This window comes from Tenrec ecaudatus, chromosome 6 (genome assembly GCF_050624435.1).
Source record: "Tenrec ecaudatus isolate mTenEca1 chromosome 6, mTenEca1.hap1, whole genome shotgun sequence".
NCBI classification, from domain to species: domain Eukaryota; kingdom Metazoa; phylum Chordata; class Mammalia; order Afrosoricida; family Tenrecidae; genus Tenrec; species Tenrec ecaudatus.
This window is the reverse complement of record NC_134535.1, coordinates 31,207,981-31,235,560: the sequence shown is the minus strand read 5'-3', so window position 1 is coordinate 31,235,560 and position 27,580 is coordinate 31,207,981. Positions and strand designations below refer to the sequence as shown.

Here is a 27,580-nt window from a genome sequence, read left to right as displayed (position 1 = left end):
AGATCCAAGCAAGACAAAATCCTTGACCACTTGTACCCTCTCCCCATTTATCATATCATGATGGCACCTCCTGGTACAGCTGTGAGGATACTGGTTTTCCTTACATTGAGTTGTAACCCACACTGAAGGCTATAATCCAGGGATCCTCAAACTTTTTAAACAGGGGTCAGTTCACTGTCCCTCAGACCCGTTGGGAGGGCTGGACTATAGTTTAAAAAAAAACTGTAAAATTCCTATGCACACTGCACATACCTTATTTTGAAGTAAAAAAAACAAATGGGGAAAAACCACCTGGCAGGCCAGATAAATGTCCTCGGTGGGCCGCATGTGGCCCGCGGGTCGTAGTTTGAGGACGCCTGCTATAATCCTTCATCTTCATCAGTCAGTAAGTGCTTCAAGTCCTAGCTTTCAGCAAGCAAGGATGCGTTATCTGCATAATTCAGATTGTTAATTAAGCCTTCCTCCAATCTTGCCACACTCTTCATAAAATCCATCTTATTTGTTCAGCATACAGATTGAACAAGTATGGTGAGAGGGGACAGCCCTGCCGTACACTTTTCCTGATTTTAAACCCCATGGTATTCCCTAGTTCTGTTCATACAACAGCCTCTTGGTCCACGTTCAAGTTCCACATGAGCACAATGAAGTGTTCTGCAGTTCTCATTATTCTCAAGGTTATCCATAGTTTATTGTGGTCCACACAGTCAAATGCCTTGGCATAGTCAAACACAAGTAAACACCTGTTATTCTTTGCTTTCAGCCAGGACCCATCTGCTATCAGCAGTGATATTCCTTGTTCCACATCCTCTACGGACTCTGGCAGCTCCCTGCCAGTACTCCTGCAACCCTTGTTGGATGATCTTCAGCAACATTTTACTTGCATGTGATATCAATGATATTGGTCTATCGTTTGAACATTCTGTTGGGATGCTTCTTTGGAATGGGCACAAGTATGGATCTCTTCCAGTCAGTTGGCCAAGTAGCTGTCTTACGAATCCTGGCAGAGACGAGGGAGTGCTTCCCGTGCTTCATCAGCCTGTTGAAACATTTCAATTAGTAGTCCATCAATTCCTGAAACCTTGTTTTTAGCTAATGGATTCTGTGCAGCTTGAACTTTTTCCTTCGGCTCCAACAGTTCTTCCTCATACGCTACCTCTTGAAATGGTGGAACGTCACCTAGTTTTCAGTACAGTAATTGTGCATTCCTTCCATCTTCTCTTGCTGCTTCCTGCATCATTCAATATTTTTCCCAGAGAATCTTTCAAGATTGCAACTCAAAGCTTGAATTTTTTTCTTGAGTTCTTTCAGTTTAAGACATGCTGAGTGTGTTCTTCTAATTAGGTCTTTTCTAGGTCTTTTCATATTTCATTATCCTCTGACTGTACCTTCTTAAACTGCCCTTTGAAACATTCTATTCAGCTTGTTGACGCCATCATTTCTTCCATTCGCTTTTGTTACTTTATGATTAAGAGCAAGTTTCAAAGTCTCTTCTGACATCCACTTTGATGTTTTATTTCTTTCCTGTCTTTTTAATGACCTTTTGCTTTCTTCACGAGTGATGTTCTTGATGTCCTCCCACAGCTCATCAGGTCTTCTGTCATTAGTGTTCAATGTGTTAAGACTGTGCTTGAGATACGCTCAAAATTCTCATGGAATAGACTCAAGCTCTTCTTTTGGTTCCTATGGACTTGTTTTAATTTTCTTCAGCTTCAACCTAAACTTATTTATGAGCAACTGATGGTCTGTTCCACAGTCCGCCCTTGGTCTGGTTTTAGCTGCTGTTATTGCTCTTCTCCATCATATCTTCCCACAAATGTAGTCAATTGTATTGTAGTCAATTGTATTCCATCTGGAGAAGTCGATGCATATAGTCGCCTTTCATATTGTTTTGTTTAAAGTATTTGCTATGAACAAGTCATTGGTTTTACAGCATTCTATTATGAGATCTCTGGCTTCTATCATCAAATCCATATTTTCCAGCTACTGTTTCTAACTCTTGCATTCCCATCACCAATAATTACCCATTCATCTTGATTGCATGTTTGATCAATTTCTGACTAAAGGCATTAGTAGAATTCTCCAGTTTCTCCCTCACTAGATTTTTGTGGTTGGTGCATAAAGTTGAGTAACAGTTGTATCGACGGCACTTCCTTGAGAGTGGGTAGATAGATAACAATCCTACCACAGACGGCGTTGTGCTTCATGATGTCCTTTTGGAACAATGCATACCGGGCCGTTCCTCTTGACTGTTGTTTCTCGCATAGTAGGTCATATCATCTTGATTCAAAATGGCCAGTACCACCAGCCTCACTAATGCCTAGGCTATCAATCTTTATGCATTCAATTTCATTTTTGGCAACTTCCAATTTTCCTAAATTCATACTTCACACATTCCAAGTTCTGATCATTAGCAGATTGTTGCAGGTGTTTTGGCTCACCTTGATTCGTGAAGAGCCTGAAGGCGTCACTTCCACAGGGTCAGCCTGACTCATGTCATCATGACTGACTACCTTCTGAGAAACTGGCTCCTCCTCAGTCCTTTTCCAGTGCCCTCTGACCTGTCCATTTTCCAGCATTCTCTCCAGCAAGGTTCTCTTTTCATCCACTGGACCTTCCATATCTGACATTTTGAAGCCATGCACAAGGTTTTCAGGGGCTCCTTCCTCCGAAGTGGGGAGCCAAGTCCTATTTCGTTGCCTGTTCTTAGTCTGGAAGCTCCATGGAAACCTGTTCACCTTGGGTGACCTTGCTGGCCTGTGACATACCAGTGACATAGCTTCCACCATCCCAGCCACACACAACTCACCACTGTATCACTTGATTTCCTTTTTGACCCATTTTAAAGTTGTTTGGATTTTTAATATTTTCTGCTTTCTTTGCCATTGAGGTTTTCCTGTTTTGTTATTGTTGTTAGCTTTTTTGTTTCTTTGTTTAGGATTTTCAGTATCTGAAATCCAGGACAGGGCTAGTGAGAGAGAGTGTGACTGGGTTAGCCGTTCTTGGGAGGTTGGGGGAAATGGGAAGCTAGTAACAAGGAGTATAAGTAAGAAGATAATGTTCTGAAATGGATTATGTAATGATTGCGCAATTCTTCTTTAGATGAATGAACGATTGAATTGTGTGATATGTGTGGATTGTGTCCCAAGAAAACTGCTAGATTGGCTCATAGAACCCTCCAGGGCAGAGTAGAACTGTTCCATAGGGTTTGTGAGGCTGTAAACCTGCCCCACCTTCTTCCCCCAGAGTGGCTGGTGGGTTTGAACCACTGACCTTGTGGTTAGCATCCCAATACTTACCCCCCTGAATCACTAGGGCTCCTTACAGTGCTATTAATTATCATAAAAGTTTACTTCCTAGTTAATGTTTATGAATGATATTTTCAAACCAAAACCAAGAAATGCTATTTGTCTTTTCCTGAGAAGGAAGGAACGAACAACAATGAGCCAGATTCTGAGTAAGATAGGTTTACACTCAGCTCAGTTTCATTAGCTGTGGAAACATGGGTGAGTTTCTTTTTGCTGAGCCTCAGTTTTTTTATCTGAAAAATGAATAAAATTATTAATGCACCTCTTTAGGATGGTTAAGGAGCCCCGGTGGCACTACTGGATAAGCCTTGGGCTGTTTATTGCAAGGGCAGTGGTTCAACCCCACCAGCTGCTCTGAAGGAGAAAGACGAGGTTATCTGCTCCCTTCAAGACATACAGCTTCAGAAACTCGTCCATGCTCTCTAAGGGTCAGAATGGCCTCTCGATGGCAGATTTGAGATGGCTTTTTTGGGGGGTGCGGTAGTGGTGGATGGGATTGTTGTGTGGATCCATTACATAAAATGCCTAATCCAATGCCTGGCAGAGGAACTCAATAAATGAGAACAATTTGGGGGGCTATGATTTAAGTACAATGTCATATACTTATGGGGTGGAACCAGCATGGAGCCTTTGCATGTGAAGGAGCTACTGTTACTCATTGCCCAGAGTTGAGTCCAGCTTTCTGGAAACAGACTGCCACCCCGTTCTCCCTCGCTGTGCCTGCAGGGCTCAACCCACTGGCCTCTGGCTAGCAGTGGGGCACTTAGAACCCCTGTGCCACCAGGATTCCTCGGGGTTTATCATCTCGAAACAAAGGCAAGATCAACTGCAATTCTCTTTTGAGTGAAAATGACAAATAATTGGAGTTGTGTATCATGATGAAAAAAGTTATAATTATACTTTGATAACATCCGAGGGAAGTAGTAGTGCCAGAGGAAAGGATGGCAAGGACTGTAGAGAAGGACATCATGCTTGGAGAAGCGGAGGGTGGGTGACAGAGAGGAAGACCATCGAGCAGATGGATCGACACAATGGCTGCGTCAACAGGCCCCAATACGGGAACCACTGTGAGGCTGGCCCAGGCCTGGGCAGAGTTTCCTTCTGCTGTACAGAGGGTTGCTGGGAGTCAGAACGGACTCGATGCCACCTCACCGCAACACAACAACATACAAGGGCACTTCAGAACATCTGTGGCGAAAGGTAATGGACAAGTAGCTGGAAATTTCCATAAACTTTTTGAAGCCCTTTTGTATTTGTTCTCAAACTCCCCAAAAGGTTAGCTTTTCGTGGAAAAGTTTGTTTTATAGGCAATAGCATCGCACCAGGTCAACTTCTTCCATTCTGGACTTCATTTGTCTACGGCGGGACAGTATCTCCCATGCTTCAGCAATGTGTCGTGAGCAACAACAAATTACCCAGCAACAACAACTAGTATGGGAATACGTCTCTGCCAGCATACTGAAGGGCTTTACGTGAATTTTCAAGTTAATCCTCACGCTAGCTCCGTGAAACAGGTGCCACCTGAAATAGACGTGCTCATGTCACCACGTATAAGCAGAACTGCCACGAGGACACTTTTCCTTGAGGACCTCTGCCCAGCCTCTGCTTGCCGGAGGTCATCTGTTTTAACAGCATCATGGAATGCAGGTCTGTAAGTGCCCTTAGGGCAATTCTTGTTTAAACTACCCCTCTCTCCTTATCAAGAAAAGAAGAAAAGCCCTAAGTCTTTCCTATTCATCCCTCAGCACCCCACCCCACCCCGCCCTCCACCAGGAGGGCAAGCTAGATGGAGACAAAATCCAGCATCAGGATCATCAAACAAGGCGCCTGAAACGTTTACCTAAATCTACTTTTGCTTAGTGACATATGCACTTTAACTTGCTTTCCCTTCTGCTTTCTGCATTCTGCCCTCCCTGAGTAAGAATAAAGAGGCTGGGCCGGGGAAGATGGGCCCAGCCTTGTGGAGACTAGTTCCTTTGAACATCTGCCCTGCAGTCCGGGCGAGCCTGATCAGCAATAAAAACTTCACATCATTCGAACTAGACATTGTTTTTACTCGAACCCGCACCTCCCCCCTTACCGCTATTTTACAGACAAAGCTCAGACTTCGGTTACAGGATGGCCCGCCCTAAAGTCGCCCAAAGTACCACTAAGTAGTGGCACCTGGAGGGGACCAGGCAGCCAGGCTCTCCTGTTCCTCGCCCAGCACCAGACTACCTCTCAACATGCACCTCTCCCACCTAAGATAAGCATTACCCCATCTCTACGCGCCCCTGCATTATACATCACACCGAGACCCTGTCAGATGATCTTACGGTAACCATTTACTCCTCCGCTGTGGGACGTTCATCAACGTCCTTCTGAAACTCAGTGTGAGAAGGCGTTCATCGGCTCTCTTGTGAAAGGCCCCAGCCAGGCAAGGGCGGGGGTGGGGAGGTGTTCCAGTGCTCCTGGAAGCCCGTGAGCTTGTCTTGAGAAACGAATGAAGTGAAGGTGTAAATGTAAGGGTGGGAATTCTGTCTGGCAGAAAGCGCATGTGGCGTGGCTCTGACTCCTACAGAATTCCTTCACAGAGGGAGCCCCTGTGGCTTCCCAAAGAAGGGCTCCTCGTTGTGGGCCTTGGGGCACAAGTGCAAAGTGACCTTCCATGAGGCAGCTCTTCAAAATGTTCACCTTGGTCATCCTCTTTTCCAGGCTAAACTGGTCCCCCTCTTCACCGCAGACTAGGTGACCTGCCCCCAAGAACTCTCTCACCTAGCTAGCCCCGTTCAGTCACTGGGCCCATTGCTTTGGATGATGACACACACATTTTATATGATTATTTGGTGAAGGGATCACCCACACTGAGTCACAAGCCCTGTGAGGAGCGCAGGGCTGGGTCGGCCCTCACCATCCCCTTAGCAAGCGCCCTGGCCACAGAGACTAGAGACTTGCTAATGTCTATGGAATCGATCCAGGCAAAACCAAGGCTGCTATCCAGCCAGCCCTCCCTTGTACTCTATCAAAAGACATAGGGTACTTCAGTCTCCGCTCTTTCTGCTTCAGCTTCTCAATGGCCTCCACGTGCTCCTTGGGCACCGATTCGATGAGATCGCTCAGCTCCACCAGGCGTGACTCCACCTTGACGAGCTTCTGGATGGGGTTGAGACTGCCGACCTCAGCATCGCCGATGCAGACTCGGTACACTTGGTTGATTTTTTTATTGAGCGAGTCGATCAGCTTTTCCTGAGATGGAGAAGGAGAGAACACAGTCGATTCTTTGTATCAGAGCCCTCGCTCCACACCCCTGCTCCCTCGGCATGGTAAGGAAAAGACGTTTATCTGCCACTCACCATTTCCCTTTTCTGAAAAACAATCTTTTTCAGTACAGTATTCTAAATCAGTAGCGGTGATATTTCCTCTGTAACAGTTTATACTCAGATCATTGCCACCGTGCATGACACCTTGCATTCTCTTTATAAAGAGAGATTTCAGTCTAGATATGCCACCACCACCACGAGGTTGATTCCCACTCAGAGTTACCCGACAGGACAGCGAAGAACTGGCCCTTTGGGTTTCGGAGACTAAATCGTTGCAGAAGCAGACACCCTCATCTTTTGTATTAGTCTGGGTACTTTAGAGAAACAAATCCACAGAAACTCATATGTAAGAGAGAGTTTTATATAAAGGTTAACTGCGCACCAAGAAAACAGCCCAAACCAGTGCTACCCAAGCCCTCAAGTCCAACATTAACTCATATGTCCAACACCAATCCACAAAGTCCTCTCACAAAACACACTCATTGATGCCGACTGCAGGAGGAAAGCCAAGTCAGTGAACATGTAAGCATCTCAGAGAGAGCAGGGGTCTCCACATGGCTGCTCCAGCACCCAGGCTGCATCAGAGTAGGTCCATGCGTCTTCTCCTTGGGTAGGTCTTGGAGGAAATGAGCCTTGCCAGCTAAAGCAGGCAACTGGCTAAGGCAGCTGCACCCTGGTCTGACCATCACAAAGCAAGAGACCCGAGAACTTGAAAGGCTAGGCTCGCTGAGCCATTTATCCCTCTGCCCTTCAATTAACCCCACGTGTGTTTATCGGCCAGGTTGGCATAATAAACTAACGACCTCATCTTTCATCCACAGAAGCAGCTGGTGGGTTCGAACTGCCAACCAAGTGGATAAACAGTGCAATGCTTAACCCACCGCATCACCACAGGTCCTTCAAGCTAGCTATAAAATGTCACAACAATGATACGGAATACATCCTTTTGGTTGAATGTTTGTGTGCCCGATCCCCCAGCATTCCAGTAGTCACAATTCACATGCCTTAGATCCTTGTCTGCACTTCCAGACAAGAGTAGTGCCCCAGACGCTCTGCACTGCCTTCAAAGTATGCTGGTTTGCATGAGAGTGACTTCTAGGCTCTCTCTCCCTTTCTAGAGCAAGCACCGGGAAGGGTGGAGTTACCTCCTAAGTTTGACCTTTCAATGGCCTTGCATATAACTCTGCACTTGCCTATAACTGTTTGCTGGATACATGGCTGGGTGCATTCTCCCAGTGGGAGGGAGCATCAGCAATTCCAGGAGACAAATTTCCAGGTTGCCTACAATAAAAGCACCCCCACCCCCAGCCCTCCATCTGCTTTCCCTCCCTGTACTGGAGGCCATTGCAGGATTTCTGAATCACCCACTCAGATGAAGAAAGGACCAGCTTAGACAAACGTGGCTGAAACTTATGTTAGCTCACAGCGACTCTGTAGGACAGAGGAGAACTGTCCCTGTGGGTTCCAGGGACTGTCCTTTAGCAGAGTAGAAAGCTCATCTTTCTTCCGAGGAGACCCTGGTAGTGCCAAACTGCTGGCCTGTGGTTAGCAGCTCAACTCGTAACCACGGTGCCACCAGGGCTCCTAAGGCATAGGAGGGGGACGAGGTCAGCGAAGACAAGATAATCGTGTAGGGCAGAGATGGAGGGCCTGGCTCAACAGCACAACGAGGAGGAGGAGCACTTGGGACAAAAGTCAGCGGTTCCTGGGACCGCCACCAGGCGGCAGACCCAGCCCATGGCATCTCAATGGGGGAGGCCTTCTTATACAGTAGGGCAGGGGTGCGGGTGGTAATGGCAGACTGACTACGGGCATCAGAAGGCTGGATGCCTTCTAACAGTGGAATGGGGGGGGAGGGGGAAGGGGGGAGGGAGGGGCTGTGACCAGAACAACGTTTGAAAAGGCATGGAATGATGGGAGTACTCCATAGAGGGGCCCTCACAACCACTCACTCCCTGCCGCCCAGTGGATACTGACCCACAGTAAGCCTACCATAGAGGGTGGAACTGCCCTGGTCGGATGCTGAGACTGGAGTAGAAAGCCCCATCTTTCTCCCAGGGAGCAGTTAGAGGTATTGAACCACTGACTTTGCAGGTCACAGCCCAATGCACAACCACTACCAGGGATTCTAAAGGTACTATTGGAAGGGGAGATACCTAGATGTCACTTAGGGTTTCTCTGGACGGATTGTTTTGTGTGCTGATTTAAACCACCCTCAGGGCTGGACTTGATCGGTTTCCTCTGAGGAAGAACAAAACCAGAGATGAAGAAACAAAAAAAACCAAACTCACTGCCCTGAGTTGTTGCCTGCTCACCGTGACCCTCCCGAACAGGGTGGAATTGCCCTGCGTGTTTCTGAGACGCCTCAGCTCACCTGAGGGAGCACAAAGTCTTATTTTTCTCCCATGGAGAGGGTCACCTTGAACTACGGGTCTTAAGCGGTGAGCCGAGTGCGCCACACCAGCTCCTTCAAAAACCAAACTCACTGCCTTAGAGATGAATACGCCCTGTAAATGGAATTTCACACGGAAATCAAAACGAGCAAAACAACCCTGCCCCAAACAACACGATGGCTCCAACACACGCAATGTGGAGAGAAATAAGCCAAACACGTGGCACATGATTCCATTTACATATATTTCAAAACCAGGTGCCGATAAAACTATTTAAACAGGGAAACCAATGGAAAATGAATGAATAACGGAAATTGGTAAGGGATAGCAAGGCTGGAAGGAGGTCCCTAGGGTCCCGCTGATGTTCTAGTGTCTGTTCTGCCGTGTGTGTGTGTGTGTGTGTGTGTTCATGTTGCGAACATTTCTTCAGAGACACTTATGATTTGTGTCCTTTTCAATATTACAATAACACGTTACACTGAAATTTAAATTATATTTATAAAATCCAAATGTCAAATATTGAATCCAGGAAAGATGTTTGTAGGAGGGAAAAGCCTTGCCTAGGATCCCTGGTGGTGATGAGTTGGCTGCTAACTGCAAGGTCAACAGTTCGAAACCATCAGCCACTCCGCAGGAGACAGACTGAGGGGCTTTCTTCTCGGGACCTCACAGGGGCAGTTCCACCCTATCCCATAGAGTCATTGTCAGTCTCCAGTGATTCAGTGACCTGCAGTTTTCGAGAAGCACTGCAGTTCTGTTTTGATCCACAGGAGGCCACCCTAAATCAGAGTCAACTTGAGGGCAATTGGAAAAATGTTAATTTGCTCTTAAACCATTGCCACCTTTTGAAATCTGAGAGAATGGTGGTGGGGCAATGGGCAAATTCTAAGAGAAGGATACTTTTTCCCCACCCCAGTTTTCTTGTCTCATCTCCCCTTTCCAACCCAGCGTATCACATCTCTAGGACACAGGAAGAATTATGAATCCCACTGCGCCTGTCTGCCTCGCCCCCCCCCCCCCCCCCCCCCCGTGTACAGCATATTACCAACATTCCATGGATTTTCTTTTAAAGGGACTTTCAGATCAAGTCTATCTTTAGTGCTTAGAGCAGCGCTTCTTAACCTGTGGGTCTCAATCCCTTTGAGGGTCAAACGACCCTCCTTTCACAGGGGTAGCCTAATACATCCTGCATATCAGATATTTATATTACGATTCATCACAGTAGCAAAATGACCGTTATGAAGTAGCAAGGAAAATGATTTTTTGGTTGAGGGTCACCACCACATGAGCAGCTGTAGTAAGGGTCACAGCATAGGACGGTTGAGAACCACTGGCTTAGGGATCTGGTTGCCTCAAGGTTTAAGAGTCCTCACTCTTTCTTCATAGTAACGTGAAATGTACCTGGAACAGGAAAGGGACCTCCTGCTTGGAAAAGCAGAGGGACAGTCCAATAGAGGGAAACCCTTGACAAGGTGGACGGACACAGTGGCCGCAACAATGCGTTCGATATAACAATTGTGAGGACGGTGTCTCATGTCTCATGTCTCTCATGACGTGTCCAGAAGTGACATTTGGACACATGCAAGAGTCTGAAAATGTTACTTTTGATCATGTTAGTTTAACTGTGGTACAAGCCATGGTAGTTCCCTGATGTCAATCAGATCACAGCCTGATGGTGCCTCCGTGTGGGCATGACCTTCTCATGAGGAGGGTCCTGGGAACCTCCTCATTTCTTTCTGCCTTCACCACCTGTTGGCGAGCCATGCTGAAACCATGCGAGCCCAGTCAGGGGGCTACCGTCATTAGAAATCCAACTTTGCCCCCCCTGGCCTGTGATCTTCCTGCATTCTGCATCATCACATGTGGCTGCATGAGTCTGAAGAGGGACTTATGGACTAGTGTCGGACTTATGGACTTGACTGGGACTGGGCTGGGATGTTTTATTGATGCAGGATCACTTCTTGATATAAAGCTCTTTCTTCTTTAAAAAAAAAATCATTTTACTGGGGGCTCGTACAACTTGTCACAATCCATCCATCCATCCAGCACATATGAGTGTCACTGAATTTGTTTGTCTATTCAACCTTCCTAACCAAGACATCTTATCAGGAGCCACCAGTGCGTGGACAGTGACATCTGCTTGGCAGAGAAAAAGAGGAAGACTCTCAGTGGGTGGGCTGACAAACGTGGCCACCACGGGGAAGATGGCACAGGACCGGGCAGTTCTTGTTCTGCTGTCCCTGTGGCTGCCTTGAGTCAGAACCCACTCCATGGCATTAACAACAACAACAACAACTTTCCTCAGAGCATGACAGAATGTCAATTGCATCACGTGTACCCACTGACTGGAAGGGTGTTGATAGGGGGAAAGATGAACACCAAACCTTGTAAAAATTAGGGGTGTGCAACATGTGTGATCAGGAAGGGCCGAGGGGACCAGGTTTCAAACAACAAAGGCTGAGGTGGGGGGGGATCTGTAGACAGCTGGACATCCCTTGCAGAGGGGTAGTGGGGAGGAGATGAGTCACTCAGGGTTCAGTATAGCAACAATGAAACTCAAAACCTGCCTCTAGTTCTTGAACGCTTCCTCCCCTCCCAATTATCATGATCCCAATTCTACCTTGTGGACTTGGTTAGACCAGAGGATGCACAGTGGTGCAGTAGAGATCTGGAAACACAGGGAATCTAGGACGGATGAACCTATCAGGACCAGCAGTGGGAGTGGCGACACTAGGAGGGAAGGGGGTGTAGAAAGGGAGACCCGATCTTGGGGATTTATGTGTAACCTCCTCTCTGGGAGATGGGCAATGGGAAGGTGGGTGATGGGAGACGCCGGGCAGTGTAAGATATGATAAAATAATTATTTATGAACTATTAAGGGTGCAGGGGGAAAGGGGGAGTGGGGAAGGAGGGGGAGGGAAAAAAAGGAAAATGAGCTGATTCCAGGAACCCAAGTGGAAGGTGAATTTTGAGAATGATGAGGGCAATGAATGTATAAAGGTGCTTTACTCAATTGATGCATGTATGGTTTGTGATAAGGGTTGTATGAGCCCCGATAAAGTGATTTATTAAAAAAAAATAGGGGTGTGTTTTTGTACTGTTACATACCGACAAGTCAATGACATACTGTTTTTTTCTGCCTATACCAACAATGTGGGGTGTACACTTGGCTACAGGCCATTCAGGTGCTTAGTCCATAGCTGACTTATCATTGTCCTCTGTCAGAATAGCACAGGCAGAGACGTGAGTACCTGAAGCTCTGAGTTAAATTCTCCAAAACTAAACAGCCTGGACCTTAATTCCAATTCTGCTGCTTTTTCTTCTTCTCTCACACAGTTGGCCTTCAGCATGTTCTTGTGCTCCAAAATAAACTCGATGTTTGTGTTTCTATTGCAGAGAGAGAAAGAGACCCTTGGCTGTAATCGGTGGTGAAATTAACGAAATAGCCATCACTCAGGGCTTGAACTCTTGCCAGAGAGTGTTGTCAACGGCCATTGGCTTCCAAACTACCCACAGGCCCACGTTTTGGCACATTGTCAAATACACGCCACTCTTCAAGTGAAAAGCAGAAACATTGCCCACAGGCTGCCTTTACTTCCATCCAGAATCTCTTTCTTTCCATCTCCTACTTTTGTAGCTCTCTTCCCCTCCCCCCCCCCCCCCCCCCCCCCCGCCACCAGGTAGAGAAGGACAGGCAGAGCTGAGGTGTTAGGAGCTCCAGGCTATCTGGATTGCTAAGGGAAAAATAAAAAGACGTTCTGGAGGCGCAGTCAATGTGCATGGCTGCTCAGTGCAAGGTTGGAGGGCTAAGTCCATGCAGAGGTGCCTCGTTAGAAAGGTCTGGTGATCATGCCCGGACATCAACTGTCAGAAGCCCTATGGAGCACGGCTCCACGCCGACATAGATGTCATCACCATGGCGTGAAGCTGACTCCTCGGGACTTGGTTTCTCCCTCGAGCAGGGGTAAAGGGACTGCTGATGCCGTCCCTACACATCCTGGCAGATACCTTCCAACCTCTTCCCCACCTTCACAAACCCTGGCCAAGGACGGGGAGAAGGGCCAGGTTATAAACGGCACGAGAGAATGATTTTTAGGTTCTCACCTCTGAACAAATTAATCTGCTCTCAAGGTCAATTGCCATTTGACCCGTTGTTTCAAAAGATGGACATTCTTTGGCGCCCCCATAGACCTTTTGGAACAAGAGCCTACACCTTCTTAAACAGGTGTTAGAATTATAATAATATCATGCAATTTTAGAGAAGAAAGGCATGTCATCAAACCCAGCCTCCCTCCACTAACAAAAATCCATGACATAGTATTTACATTATAAAATAAGACATAGTATTTACATTATAAAATAACCTAATATTCCATCACAAAAATAACCACTTCACTTGAGGTTGCAGACGGGGAAAGCGCAAAAGAATGTCATCAAATCTAGACTCCTTGCCCTAACAGAAATCCCTGCCCTAATATTTACAGTGTAAAATAATAGACTATTCCATCACACAAAAAATAGCTCTTTTGCTTCAGGTGACAGCCAGGGAAAACACACTCCTCAGCATGATCATCCCAAACATGGTTGGATTAAGGAAATGACAGGAGCCAATTAATTCACAGGGTGAAGACCACACTGAACAAAAATGAAAGCCAGTAGGCGCCATTCCAATTCTTGTCATCCTGAAATGAACATGAAGCTAATGAACTATAACCGTTTTAGATGATCTTCGATTGTTGCTAGCCAAGAAAATACTTTGAGAAATGAATGCAAGCAAGGAGTGAGAATCAAACCAAGAAAGGGCACCCTCTACCTTTTACAGCAATTACTATTGCTAATCAGTAGCCCCACGGAAGTTCCTGAGCGACCAATAGGAATAGCCACATGCAAATGAGCTGAAACCTGTCTCCAGGTAGACATCACCTGACAAAATCAATGTTCCTTTCGATGGCTTACATTTTATCCTGTATGATTCTTTCTCTCTTATTTACGTCCTCCAGATTTTCACCCACGTCTTGGGAATACTGCACCAAGGTCAGATTCTGCTCCTCCAGCTCCGTGAGCACCTGGAGCAGATCTTCAGGTTCTTTGAAGTAAAGCTCGGGCACCTACTCGATCAGCAATGAGGAAGAGAATTCACTTGAAAGTCCATAATCTATGCACTTGTGACTTTTCTAGAAAAACACAATGGTGCACAGGAACATGGTTCTGATAATGAGGGAGAAGGGGGAATGGAAGGACAAAGGAGGCACACCTGTTTTCATATCTCCCCCAACATCCGACTCCATGCCGGGGGAGATATTCGAGAGGGGAAATCCACTGCTGCCCAGTCACAGTGACCCCCATGGGACAGGGTGGAACTGCCCCACAGCCTTCCCAGGCTGGCCATCTTCACAGGAGCAGACCGCCACATCGTCCTCCCTCTCCATGACGGAACTGCCCAGCTCTGGGTTACCAGCCTTGTGCTTTAATCATGGCGACACCAAGGCTCCCTCGGGAGGAGAAGGAAAAAGATGGAGAAGAAAGGAGAAGTGGGGTAGGAGAGGAGGTCAGGACTCAGAAGAAGGGAGAAAGGTGGGTCTAAGGAAAGGCATGGGAGATGAATACAAGAAAAAGCTAAGACACGAGATGGAGTTCATCTCCCTGCCCACACCATTTAGTCATTTTATAGCTTCCTGATGTTTAAAGATATGCATTACTTTTAAGAAACTTCATTTCTAAAACTGGATTGAGGTAAGGTGTGTAATCTATCGCAACAACAGTTCCTCGTGGTTTTTGCTCTGCATTTCTGCCGTCTCATTTAGATTGGGGTTCGCACAAGGCAGCCTCTCAGCAAGAAAGGGCTGTTTTATTGAAGGCCCATTTTGCTTGCTGTCCCCCCATGCATCTCAAAAGAGGATGAACATTCAAAGAGTGCATCTACAGCAATATTGCTGATAATCTGTTTCCCAAACAACTCGTATTACTGTCTTCCAGACATGCATTTTTCATAAACCGTCTCATGACAAAGGTGAGCAGTATACTGTGTCTTGGGGCAACAGCATCCTCTCGTTTCCTCCTCAAAATGCAGTGGGGAATTTGGAAGAGACCATTCGAATCTCAAAAGAAGAAATGCCCATCCCCACTTTTCACCCACCATAGTATTTAAATAAAGAAATATAAGCTGGTTACCAGATCATAGTCCATATCATCATCTACAAGGAATTCCATACTGTCTTCTGAACTGACACTTTCAGGATGGCTAGGGGAAAAACAAAAACAAAAACAAAGGAAATGTCTGATTGCCGGCTTTTGTGCTTCGTGTCAACAGATGAGCTTTTCTCTCTGAATTGCAACCTAATTCAGAAACCGTTCTTCCTCTCACCAGGAATGGACAGTTTCCATGAGTGTGGAAAGAAAATCAGATTTGATCTCACATAAAGTGGACATACACAAATCAATGAGACCACATGGACGGGCCATATCATGTGAGTCCAGTAATTGGAGGTGTAGCTACAAAGCAACGCAACTCATCGAAAAGACAACAACATACAGACAGCATCTGCGCTGTGCTTTGTAATGCAGTAGTCTTCCCGAGAAGCCAAACACGTGCTGTGAGGGCTCAGAACAAAGCCTGTGGCGCCATCTTGTACATATTCCCGAGGGAAACAGTTATTAGTCTTTTTAAGAGCAAATTTCACTTTCTAAAAAATATAGTCTTTCAAGCAGAAAAATGAGGAAATGTTGAATGGGGGATTGGCAAAGAGATCATTGTCTTCAAGAATAATCATGTGACTTGACAAGTGGCCCTGAAAAAAATCCCTTAGGACAGCGAGTTGGAAACTGTTAGAGTCTTAAAGAGGCAAGGACACGAGGAGTGTACAGGTAGGTTTTGTGTTATCTTGGTAGAGGCATCCCCACTGTTGTACTGCCTAACAGGACTCAGCAGAGCTTCGAGACTAAGATGGACTCAGGCGGAAGACCTAGAGATCTACTTCCAAAAGTCAGCCGGGATCACAACAGTCTGCTCCACAACCAACTCTGAGGCTGCCGTGGGCGACAGGGCACCATGTCAAATGGCCATGGAGTCACCTTGAGCCAGGAGCCACTAACAATCGCAAAGTATTAAATCACAGAGAGTGATAATACGGGATGCGAATAAACAGGCTGGGAGAAATCTGGAGATAATTGATAGAACAAAATCATGGGGACCAAGAATAATCGTTCAAACAACAAACACGAGCACCGAGCTGGTTCTGATTCATACACTGAGGACAGTACTGAACTGTCTCTGTGGGTTCTGAGACTAACTCTTTATGGGAGTAGAAAATCTCGTCTTTCCCCCATGGATCAGCTGGTGGTTTTGAACTGTTCCACTTGCGGTTAGCAGCCCCAGGTTTAACCCACTGCACCAAATCACTACTTGGGTCAAAAGAGAAGAGCTGAAAGACCAGCTATAAGTCCCAATGATACATTGGCTATAAGAAACTCACTTCCATGACAAGCCTATAGGTAGCATGGAAATAGAAGGGCGAGGAAAGAGATACCACACAAACATCAATAATTTTTAAGATGTCAGAGTGGATTAGTGGGTTTCAAAGCAGGCAAAATGACCAGTGATAGAGGCCAATGGAAAAGGGCCAATCTGCCTCGATGACAAAGCTGTCATCAATGTGTTTGCACCACACAAAGGATCAGGGAAATATGTGAAGCACAATGGACAGAAGTAAAAGCAGCAGCAGACAAATTCACTATTACAGGGGGACACTTCCTGATTCCTCTGCCCGTGATCGACAGGACCACCAGACAGAAAAATAGTAAAGATACCCAAAGAAGTCCATAGCACCACTACCCAGCTGGATCTCATCCATCCGTATAAAACACTTCACTCAGCACACATTCTTTTCAGGAAAACTCCAGAATTGAAGAGAAAGGAATTCACACAGCGTGTCCTCTGACCACAAAGGAATCGAACTCAAGAATCTGTAGGGAAAAATTTAACTTTGATTTTGATGTTTGACGGCTGTCTTAGCTTTCAGTCTTTTTCTCCCCTTTCCTTTGGCCCCCTATCTGGACAGGATGACAAAAACTGTGCATTCAACTTCTCTGGCAGTGGAGGGCAATTTCGATCCTATGCACGTGGGAACATTTCTCCAGTCTCACCCGGAATCACTAGGAACATCCTGTGCTTTGCCTGAGCCAAGTTGGACTTGCTTGAGTCTGCCGAGTTCTACCTGAGAGTCCCTTGCGAGTAATACATTTTCTCTTTAATTAATTCATCAGCCAAATTTTGTGTGGAGATGCCTTCTCTCTCTTGCAGGAGGACTTTCCAACAAAATCAATAAGAGAGAGAGAAGAGCAAAACTCTTTAAACACTTGGAAACTAGACACCCATTTTGAAACAATGCAAGAGCAATACAAATTACACTGAACGTAGTGAAGGTAAAACTCTATCAAACTTTGTGGACAAAGCTAGAGGACAATTTAAAGCATGGCATCCTTACATATGAAAAGGGAAAAATCAATATTTTCTCAAAGAACCAATGTTTCCATCCCAGGAAACTAAGAAGAGGAGAGTAAAATAAACACAAAGCAGGGAAGACGAATGAAACAAAAAACATACAAATCAATGAAATTGAAAACCAGAAAACAACAGACAATGAAGAACGAAAAGAGCTAGTTCTTTGAAGATGTCAATGACGTAGAAGAAGCTCTAGCAAGAATGACGAAGCAAAGAAAGAAGACAAATGACCCACATCAGACACGAAACAGGAGGTTTCATTCCAGAGATTACACACATCAAAAGAATAATAAGGAAATGCTAAGATAATTCTATGCACATTTATGTGACAACTTAGATGAAGTTGACCAGTCCTCTTTTGACCTCAAGTTGGGCTAGATACTTTGGTGCTCAGTCAGTTCCCCTCTTGGGCCCTCTGATCAGGCTGGTGCGCCCATTCCCCAGCTGCCGGGCATTTCAACTGGCCTCTCAATGGTGCCTCTCACTGGGCATTGCCTCAGTCTTAGGGTACTTCTGCTTTCAAGGGAAGTTCAAAGCCATTAACAGAGAATGCACTTGCTCCATTCTGGGAAAACTCTGGAGAGTCATCCAATCCCAGAGCTCCTTCCCTGGAGGTCACAGCAGGACTGCAGGCCAATTTCTCCCTCTGCCCTTTTCTGTTCTCACTTCCTTACAGGTGAACCTTGAAGACAAGCCCCCCACCCCCATGTTTCAGCATGCCGCCGTCTGTCTCAGATGCTGTCCCTAGGGGGATCCCATGGAGACAATCTAGCAGAAGGTTTCTTAGAAGAGGAGGTGCTATTTTTAAGTGGCCGAAGGGATCTAAAAGGAAGTGAGCATGAACAGGAAGCATGGTTTCCAACTTCAGAGAGAGCCCTAGGCAGCTAAGGAATACAGACCTGATCTAGCAGGCAATCCCGACTGACGTACTCAAAGTGAAGCTGTGGGAAGATGGATGTGGCTCTGTGTTCCTAGTGGATTAGAGTTGACATCAGTTTGAGCAGGGCTTCGTAAAGTGCACATTCTGATCCAGGAGGTCTGCTGGGAGGAGCTTGGATGGTGCAAGCAGTTTGGGATTGTCTGCTAACCTACAGGTTCATAGTTCAAACCCACCCAGGGGATCCAAGGAAGAGCAGTTAAGTGAATGGTTTCTGCGGAGATTATAGCCAAGAAAACCTTGTGACATACAGGGTTGCCATGAGTGTAGGCAACCAACAGCAGCTAACAACACTGACCACCTTAGATCATGTACGAGATCCTGTATTTATAGCAAGTTCTTATGTAATGAGGTTGGCCTGAGACCCACACTTAGCTTTACTGGTTCCCAAGACTTCACTGTGAATGGTACCCAATCCAGTCATGTGTGTAGGGTGGATTCTCAAGCCTGGCTAGGCGTTAGTCGCCTCTGATCGCGAAAGAACGTCTCTAAACCCAGCGATTCTGATTTAATTGAATTGGAGTGAGACTCTGGGCATCCATGTATTTTCTTATCCTTTCTTTGCTTTCACCGAGGTTGAGAAGCAGAGATTTACAAAACAATGAGTATGAATGAGTCAATCATCAGAACAAAGCCGTGTGACCCAATGGCAGCACACCTCCCCCCCCATCACCACACCTCTCCATGGATTAATATTTTCTAGATTTTTCTGTCATTGGACAGGAGAGTATTTGTCTTCTTAGGCCTGGCTTATGTCCCTCAGCTTAACATTTTTAAAGGTCCTCTGTGACCTAGCTGGTATCAGGACTTCATTTCTCTTTGAAGCAGAATAATATTCCGTTCATTCTAACACCACTTTTTGTTTGTCCGCCCATCTCCTGCTGGGCACCTGGGTTGTTTGCGGGCACTCTGAGCTATTAGGTATCCTGCTGCCATGTGTGGGTTGGATTGCCACGCTTTTGAATCAATAGAGTGAAAGCAGCTACACACGGGGAGCCGCGTGGCTTCTTAAGCGACAGGGCGGTGGCTTCGGACAGGCAAAGCCTCAAGCTGCAGGCGGTGAGCAAGCACTTCCTGCAGGCACTCATTACCGAAGGCCAGGAGGCCCGTGACAGCTCTGTCACCTCAGGAGCGGACGGAAACAGCGGCCGCTTGCTCCAGTGGGTTCCTAGTGCAGAGTATGCATTTGCTATTTGAATCAACAATCAGCTTCCATGGAAACAGCAGTCAGAGCACATTCCATTAGGCAATCTTGAGGACCAAGATGTGCCTGTCCTAAGCATCCCTTTTTTCAGTTGCCTTGTGTGCATTTGAAAGTGGGACATGGGAGAACAAACGAAGCTAGAAGAATGGATGCGTTTGGAATGTGGAGCTGGCGAGGAAGAGTGAACACACCAGGGATCGCCAGAACAGGGAGCAAACCCGTCTTAGAAGAAATCCAGCCAGAAAGCAGTGAAGCTTCAGCTTGCTAACTGCGAACACGTTATCGAGAAAGACCGATCCCGAGGAGATAAAGCAGAGGGCCACCAAAGCAAGAGAAGCCCTTAGGAAGACGGACTCAAGACACCTCTGAGCATGAAGGTCGCCTGGGACCAGGCGACGTTTTGTTCTGTTCTACCGAAGGACACCCTGTCGGTTAGGACCGACAACCACACTGTGCACAGAAAGGCTAAAGGAGATATTTGCTAAGACCCAGCCACAGTTTTCAAGAGAGGCGATTGAGCGTGTACTGTACTTTGTTAAAGATGATTTCTTTTTCTCTGGAGGGAGCAGGGCCTTCCTGGAATGCTTTCCTGTTTAAAATGTCCCGGCGACGGTCCCGTTGGTGGTGATGGCAGCGGTGGTGAAAAGAAAGAGCCCATTATTAAAAACGAGTCCTTGCCGTCTGGTGCATGGTACTCATTTCTCTGCATGGATATACTATACAAATTATTATTATTAGAATGATAATCATATAGAAAAGCAGCTCTTTTTTTCCCCTACTGAAATTAGGTTCCAAACCTAAGTCAAAACTCAAAGGCACACAAGTTGAGCTTGAGCGTACTGTCAGAAATAGTCTACAACTTCCGCAAGGTCATGAAGCAGGGACATCCATTGTGAGATATGTCACGGTTGTTCTTTTTTTTAACCTATCATAGATACTCTTAATCACAATTTAAAAAAATCAAGGGTGAAAATAAAAGCGAGTCTTTTAATCACAACTGCTTGTGGGGAGACCTACCATTGTTTACCCCCCCTCAACCCCTACCCTACTCCCACGTTTTAGTCAAGGTTGGACCCCACCCTGGTCTGAAACAGAGAAGTAGATAAAACTCTCTGATCACCACCTCCTCAAACTCCCAGAGAACCCACAGGGCGAATCAGCGACAAAGGACTCCCAGCTGTGTTTGTCACTGCTCCCCAGCCCTCCACAGGGCAGGACACAGACAGCGACTGATGACCCACTTGATTTATCTGGGGCTCACTCTCGAGGGCCTCCCCACCTCCTTGTTTCCCCATGCCACCACTTTCAGGGCTCCCGACCACTCTTCACGCTTTGCTCTCTGGAAGCGCCCTCAAGCCTTGCTTTCCCCAACCTCCACATGACCAACTCCTACATAGACTTCAAAATCCAGCTCAGATGCGCCATGGCTTCTACAGCCTTTTCTAAGGGTCTCAGGCACAGGTTGTCTTTTGGCTCCTCCCCTCACCCCCCAGTCTGTATCGCTGTTGTACACTTCTGGGGTGGAGCGCTTGCCGTCTTTGTGTCTGGAGGAGTGCCTGGCATCTTGCAGATTCCCAGGCGCTCCATGATGACACGTAGGATGGGAGCAGCGGGATGGATAACGAACCAGGTGGGTCCTGCCTGCATCTCACTGGCCTCTTAGATTTTTCAGTTGACCCCCGAGCACACGCTAGGATTATTAGTAGGTTGCTGCAAGTGAGTAATTTCTAGACTTTATTATTCAGGATTTCGCAGCTGAGAACATTGACGTCACCACACCCTCCTCCTTTCCTCTCCCTCTGACACGTTGCCAGACCCTCTGTGAGCAGAGTCATCTAGCTCAAGTAATGGCGGGGGAGGGGGGCTGTGGGGTGGAGGGAGAAGGGTGGTCCACAGAAAGCTGATGGTGGTGTTGAAGGAGATCTCCCACCTGATTGCGGGTATGTTCCAGTTACCTCACTCCTTGTGAGTCACTGGCCAATGGCAGTCACCTAGTGGCGACAGGCCAGGTTTGCTGGGCCTTGGGAATACATCTCTCTCGGTACCAGAAATCAGGCCTGGACCTGGGGAGTGAGGAGGCCCAGCTTGGTATTACCATGGACACTTTTGACGGGAGAAACATCCCCTGTCAGTGACATCTTTCTGGTATCCTCCGTATTGTTTTCTCTTCGCTTTCCACTCGATGGTTCTAGAAGTGGAACATAAAGCAGAAAGAGGAAAAAACTCAAACACTTCTGAAAATGAGAGCTTTGTCTCAGGGAGAAGGTAAAGTTATTGTGAAAACTTCTGGCAACAGAAAGAGCCACTGTAATTAGCAAGTATATTACGCAGATGGAAGGGGTTGGTCTCGGCAGTAGGCAGAGATGGTGGTGGTAACTGACCTGCTTTGCTGAGCCCTGGGAATGCTTCAGGAGCCCTCGTCGCATAGTGGTTATACATTGGGCTACTCGTTGCAAGGCCAGCAGTTCAAAACCACTAGCCAAATCCTCAAGAGCAAGACAGGGCTTTCTACTCTCATAAAGAGGAAAAGTCTCGGAAACTCACAGGCGTGGTTCTACCCTGTCCTATAGGGCCACTGAGGGTTGGCATTGACGCACTGGCAGTGAGTTCGGTTTTGGGTGGCATTGGGAATAAGTCTGTCAGCACCAGGATTGTGAAGCCAGGTCCCGTGAGAAAGAGTCTGGAAGAGTGTTAGTTACGGAGGTGGCTCATGGCTGGCCCTCTTCGCCTGACTTCTCTCGGCCTGTTAATGCATGTCACCTCTCCACTTGGAATCCTCATCTCTCAGGATTAAAGGCCGAATGGGCATTGTCCTCTACGGACCCTCCATGGAGGCTCCAGGACCCCCAACTCCACTTTGGCACCTTCTCTGGTTTTCCTTTTGTGAACAAAGTCCCCCATCTCTGATTTCATCATGGATACCATTTTCCGGAGAAGAGTTTTCTGAAAATGTTTGTCTGGACTCCACATGGCTGCCTATTTTCTTTCCACTTACTAATGATTCTGGAGAGGGAGCATAAAGGAGAGTGGAGAGGGGGTACCACATCTGAGGAGGAGTGCTTCGTCTCCACTAGCAGGTGGTGTGAATGTAAAAAAAACTTGCAGCAACACAACCATCTTATTGTTAGTTGTTGCTAGCTGTCGCTAGCCCAGGGTACCACACAGATAAAAGGGGCTGGTCTCTGGGGTAGGCAGAGTGCCGAGGACTGGCCTGGTGGCACCAAAATATCCCTTTTCCAATGCCAGTCTTTCATGACCCCTGAAATCCTGTTTTCATAGCTCCTCAGAGATGAGAGGGGTGTCGGTTTCGGAGAAGCCTCTATTTGAGTGACAGACCTATTGTTGTCATTGGTGGCTGCCACGTTTCTTCCACGTGTGCAGTGTGGGCCTGCTCCATGGAGTCTTCTAGACTGTGACCTTTTGGAAGCAGGTCACCAGATCTGCCTTCTGTGGACCTTCTGGTGGGTTTGCACCACCAACCTTGAAGCCAGTAGTCATGTGTCCCTGGAGGACTGAATCTGCAGCTATGAAACACAAGCAGGTCTCAGTTTTCCATGTGACTTGCCTTTTGTGAACCCAACTTTCATCACATGTGATCTCTATGTTCAATACATGACTCTCAACATGTGGAAACTAAGCAGTGCAGCCCATCGGTGCCGTACTGGTAAAAGTTGGTGTCACTAGGTGCTCTCGAGTTGGTTCCGACTCATAGCGACCCTACGTACAGAAGAACGAAACACTGCCATGTGTTTCCCATGTTTGAGCCCAGTCACATCAATCCATCTCTTCCAAGGCATTCCTCCTTTTCGCTGTGCCTCCACTTTACCAAGCATGTCGTCCTTCTCCAGGGGTTGGTCTCTCCTGACGACATGCCCAAGGTACACACTGGTAAACGCTGGAGAAACATGTTTTGCCAATTTCTGTGTAGTACTGGTGCACGCGTACCCTAGAGCATGGCCACATCCATTCTTAGCCAAAGACCGATCCTCTCCGTACCTCTCTCTTCCTCCCTCCCTCCCTCTCTCTGCTTCCTTCTCCTCTCTGGTACTCTGCTGTAGAAACTCTCAGAGCCTCCACATTGGTCTCCCGAGGCTCCGAGTTCTTCAACTCAGGGAGTCCCTAGGCTCCTTTGGCTACCACCCCCCTACACACACACACACACACACACACACACACACACACACACACACCCCTGTGCTAGATCCCACAAACCCTCTCCAGTTTGTTTCTCCTCTCTCGGGGACCACTGTCCTTCCTAGTCTGCTATCCACCGCCTGCAAACCCTGGCCCCATGCAGTTATCTCCTTTTTCGGCTTTTTAAAGAAAGAGAGTGGGCCCTTGTCCCACTGTTGCTGGGAGTTGAAGTCTTTTCTACTGACGCGTGCTCCCACTTTTGCCCCTTATTAAACACAACAGAATATTTTACTGACAGATGTAGGGTCTGACTACCCAACTAGCGGGTACACCTGGGCTTCCCTATCTGACTGGGGACTCCATCTCTATCAGGGATTTTAAATGTGAAAAAAAGCTTTGATTCTGTAGAAACGTGCTGTGCAGTTGGAAGATAGATAGATGCCAGCCATACCCAGCAGCCGAATCTTTGGGGTGGTGACAAGATGTGGAACTGTTCACTACAGATCCGTAAGTAAGGCCAAGCCCACCTGTGCTGACCATGCTTCAGGGGTGTCTGGCCAGCGGCATCACTCGAAATGGTTGCACCCCGTGCCGTAACTTCTTCCCACACCAAACCATAGAGAATCCGTAGTCATATTTATTATCAACTTTCTCATAGAATAATATGTGACGGCATAGTTGTAATTTGCGTAAGTTCCATATTGCTCAGATATGAATATTAACAACAGGATTGTTTCATAAAATCTTTTTACATTGAGTTGCAACTTTGTTACATGATTAGTACCTTTCCATTTTTTCTTTTCCTTTAAAATTTCATTCATAAAAAGCTATTGTGATACAGGATCACAACTACTAGTGATGATGGTGTTGTGGTTGTTAGGGGCTGTTCTGTGACTTTGACCTCACAACAGCCTTCTCTACGTGCGTCAGAAGAAAGCACTGGTCCGGCATCGCCCTCGTTACTGTGATGTTTGAGCCCCTGGTTGCAGAACAATGCTAATGCAGCTCAGGAAGGGTCTTCCTGGTTTGCTTTGCGTTGAGTTAGGCGCCTTGGTGGTGTAGTGGTTACACATTGGACTGCAACCCAAAAGGTCCACAGTTCTAACCCATCTGCAGCTCCCAGGGAGAAAGACGGGGCTTTCTACTCCGGTAAACGTTTATAGTCTCGGAAACTCACAGGGGCAATTCTTCCCTGTCTTACAGGGTCACTGTGAGTCGGCATCAGCTGGATGGCAGTGTCTTGGTTTGCCTTGAGTTGTAAGCCAAACTGAAGGCTGTAATCTTGGACCTTCATCAGTAACTATCTCAAGTCCTCTTTGCTTTCAAGAAGCAAGGGTGTGTTGCCTGCAAACCACAGGCTGATAACAGGACTTCCCCTGATCCTGGTGCTACATGCTTCATACAGCATAGTTTCTCAGATTGCTTGCTCAGCGTAGAGACTAAATAAGTATGGGGAGGGGCTACACCTGTGTCGCACAGCTTCTTGGTTTTAGACCACGTAGCACTCCTTTGCGGTGCCCCAGTCACAGCGGGCGCAGGCGCCACAGGAGCACAAGGACGCGTTTCGCATGCCTGTCCCTCTCAATGTTATCCATAGTCTTTCAGGATCCACGCAGCGGAACAGCTTTGCAGAGTTCAACAAAACGCGCGTGCCTATCTTTGTGGTAGATCCTCTGCTCTCAATCAGGATCCAATGTAATCTCTCGCTCCCCATCCTCTTCTGAATCGAGCACGTGTGACTTCAAGCATCATTGTAACTGGGAAATATCAACACCTCTGACAGAAACACGTAGAAGGTTCAAAGCGCACCTTCACGCAGAGGTTTAGCCTGGTAGGTATAGGGATACATACAAACTGGGCTTACAGAAAATGTTTTTGCTGTTAATTTTTTAAAAAGAGCAATCCTTTTTTTTTTTTTTTACCGAAACACGGTGCTACAGTTTCAAAGACAGTCATTTTTATGTCACTTTCTTGGACAGTGCCACCTCATGCCGTTGGCAACTCCACGCCTGTCTTAGTGAATGTCACTGACTCCGACATGCATCGAGTTGACTCTGATGCCCCCACCGTCCTACTTTGTTGATTCCTGAAATGCTGCGACAGTAATTGATGTCTCTTTCAAAGCCTCAGTGACTCCTCTTCACCACCTGTCTTCCAGAGTCTGTGTTGATCTTCCTGGATAAAATCCAGCGTCGCTGTATGAACTTCTCTCCCCAGCAAGTTTCTAGTGACATCTTGATGATAACTTCATGAAATGTGTACATTAATTTCAGAAGAACAGGCAGCTTTCGAACACCAATATTCCTATAGAAAAACTGGACCATTTTTCAATTTAACCAATGCCTATAGTAATGCTATTGTTGCTTTCTTGGTTTGAACTTCCTTGTCTAATATTTTCAATTGATCAACAAAGTAGAAGTGATTTTGTGTATCTCACAGAACCAGTTTATAATATCACATATCTTCCTAGTTGTTGGGTTTTTGTTTTTAAGGGAGTAATCTAGAAATAATGAATTGCTTTCTCTTTTCAGGTGTTGTATTGTGGTATATATAGAATTAAACTAAATTTCTAAATCAATAGCATATAATATAAGAGTTGAGGTCCCTCTGGTTCAACTTAAAATGGAAATGGAGATTACTTAAACAAATAGCCAACAAGTACTGAGGCAGAATATTGTAGAATGAGAAATATTAACTTAATTGCAACAAAAAAGTGTACTTACTTGTTAGTAATTTTGGCAGGATATTCCTCATGTTGTCCCTACTTTTTGAGTCCTTCATCTTTTTCTGTGCTTGCTGGGCTTGCCATTGCTTTGGGGACAATTTCAGCAGGAAAAGTCCGTATTTCATATATTCCTTAAGGAGGAATTCTGTTTTTGCTATTTCACTACTCAAAAGAAACAAAGGTAAGAAAGCATCTTCATTAAAAAATGCTTTATGAATTGCAGTCTGATTATTTGAATATTACTTTACTTATCAAATATTACAAATATGGCCATAAAATGTGAATCATTAAGATACGGGGCGAGAAGAGAGACATGAATAGTAATGCCATTTGAATCGGACATGCCCAAGTGTATACACAGATAGAATGGACACATGGAATAGTCTTACTGTACTGATTACTGTGGGAAATATTGCATTCATTTTAGACACACCCAGGTCTTCGTACACATCATCCCAAAACTTTGCCTTATCCTCATGAGCTGCCCTGTGAAGTCTTATACTAGGCACTTCAATATTGCCATTTCTTCCATTTGCTTCAGCTACTCTGCTGCTGCCGAGCAAGTTTCAGAATGCCTGCTGACATCCACTTTGGTCTTTCCCTTCTTTCTGATCATCTTACCGGATCTGCCTTTCGTTTTTCCTACTTACGTTGACCAACAATCCTTTCACGATTCTGATTCCCAGATGTCATGTCGAGAATGCTAAAATCTATTCTTCTGATGGGCTCCACATTCAGGCAGGATGTATTGAAATTTGAAATTTGACTGAGGCCTTGCTTGGAATTTCCTCAGCTTTGCCTTGCCCGTGCACAATTGAGAGTCTGTTTTGAAATCAGGCTGTGAGTTTTGTCTTGACTGATGATAATGAGTTCTTCTCACAGAGGTGGGAGATTTGATTCCTCTGTAATCCATCCTGAGAGGTCCACGTGTAGAGTTATCTACCATGTTGTTGCAAAATAAGAAAGAAGGAAAAAAAAGAAAATGGTTTTCCAATGAATAAACCATTGTTTTTGGTGTGTGTGAAGTTGACTTTGACTTGTCCTTGTGTACAGCAGAACAAAGCTCTGCCTAGTCCTGCTCCA

General features: G+C 46.3%; 1 protein-coding gene across 1 annotated transcript in view; it reads right to left on the bottom strand.

The window, feature by feature from the left end:
• CCDC38 (coiled-coil domain containing 38) overlaps positions 1-27,580 on the bottom strand; it is a 44,994-nt gene that overhangs the window by 2,983 nt on the left and 14,431 nt on the right. Inside the window, exons 7-12 of the mRNA XM_075553213.1 lie at positions 26,496-26,659; positions 18,172-18,241; positions 15,169-15,238; positions 13,954-14,105; positions 12,249-12,384; positions 6,325-6,530 (exon numbers count right to left, since the gene is read on the bottom strand). Of these exons, the coding sequence (XP_075409328.1) occupies positions 6,325-6,530; positions 12,249-12,384; positions 13,954-14,105; positions 15,169-15,238; positions 18,172-18,241; positions 26,496-26,659 (798 nt within the window). The remainder of the gene's footprint in view (positions 1-6,324; positions 6,531-12,248; positions 12,385-13,953; positions 14,106-15,168; positions 15,239-18,171; positions 18,242-26,495; positions 26,660-27,580) is intronic.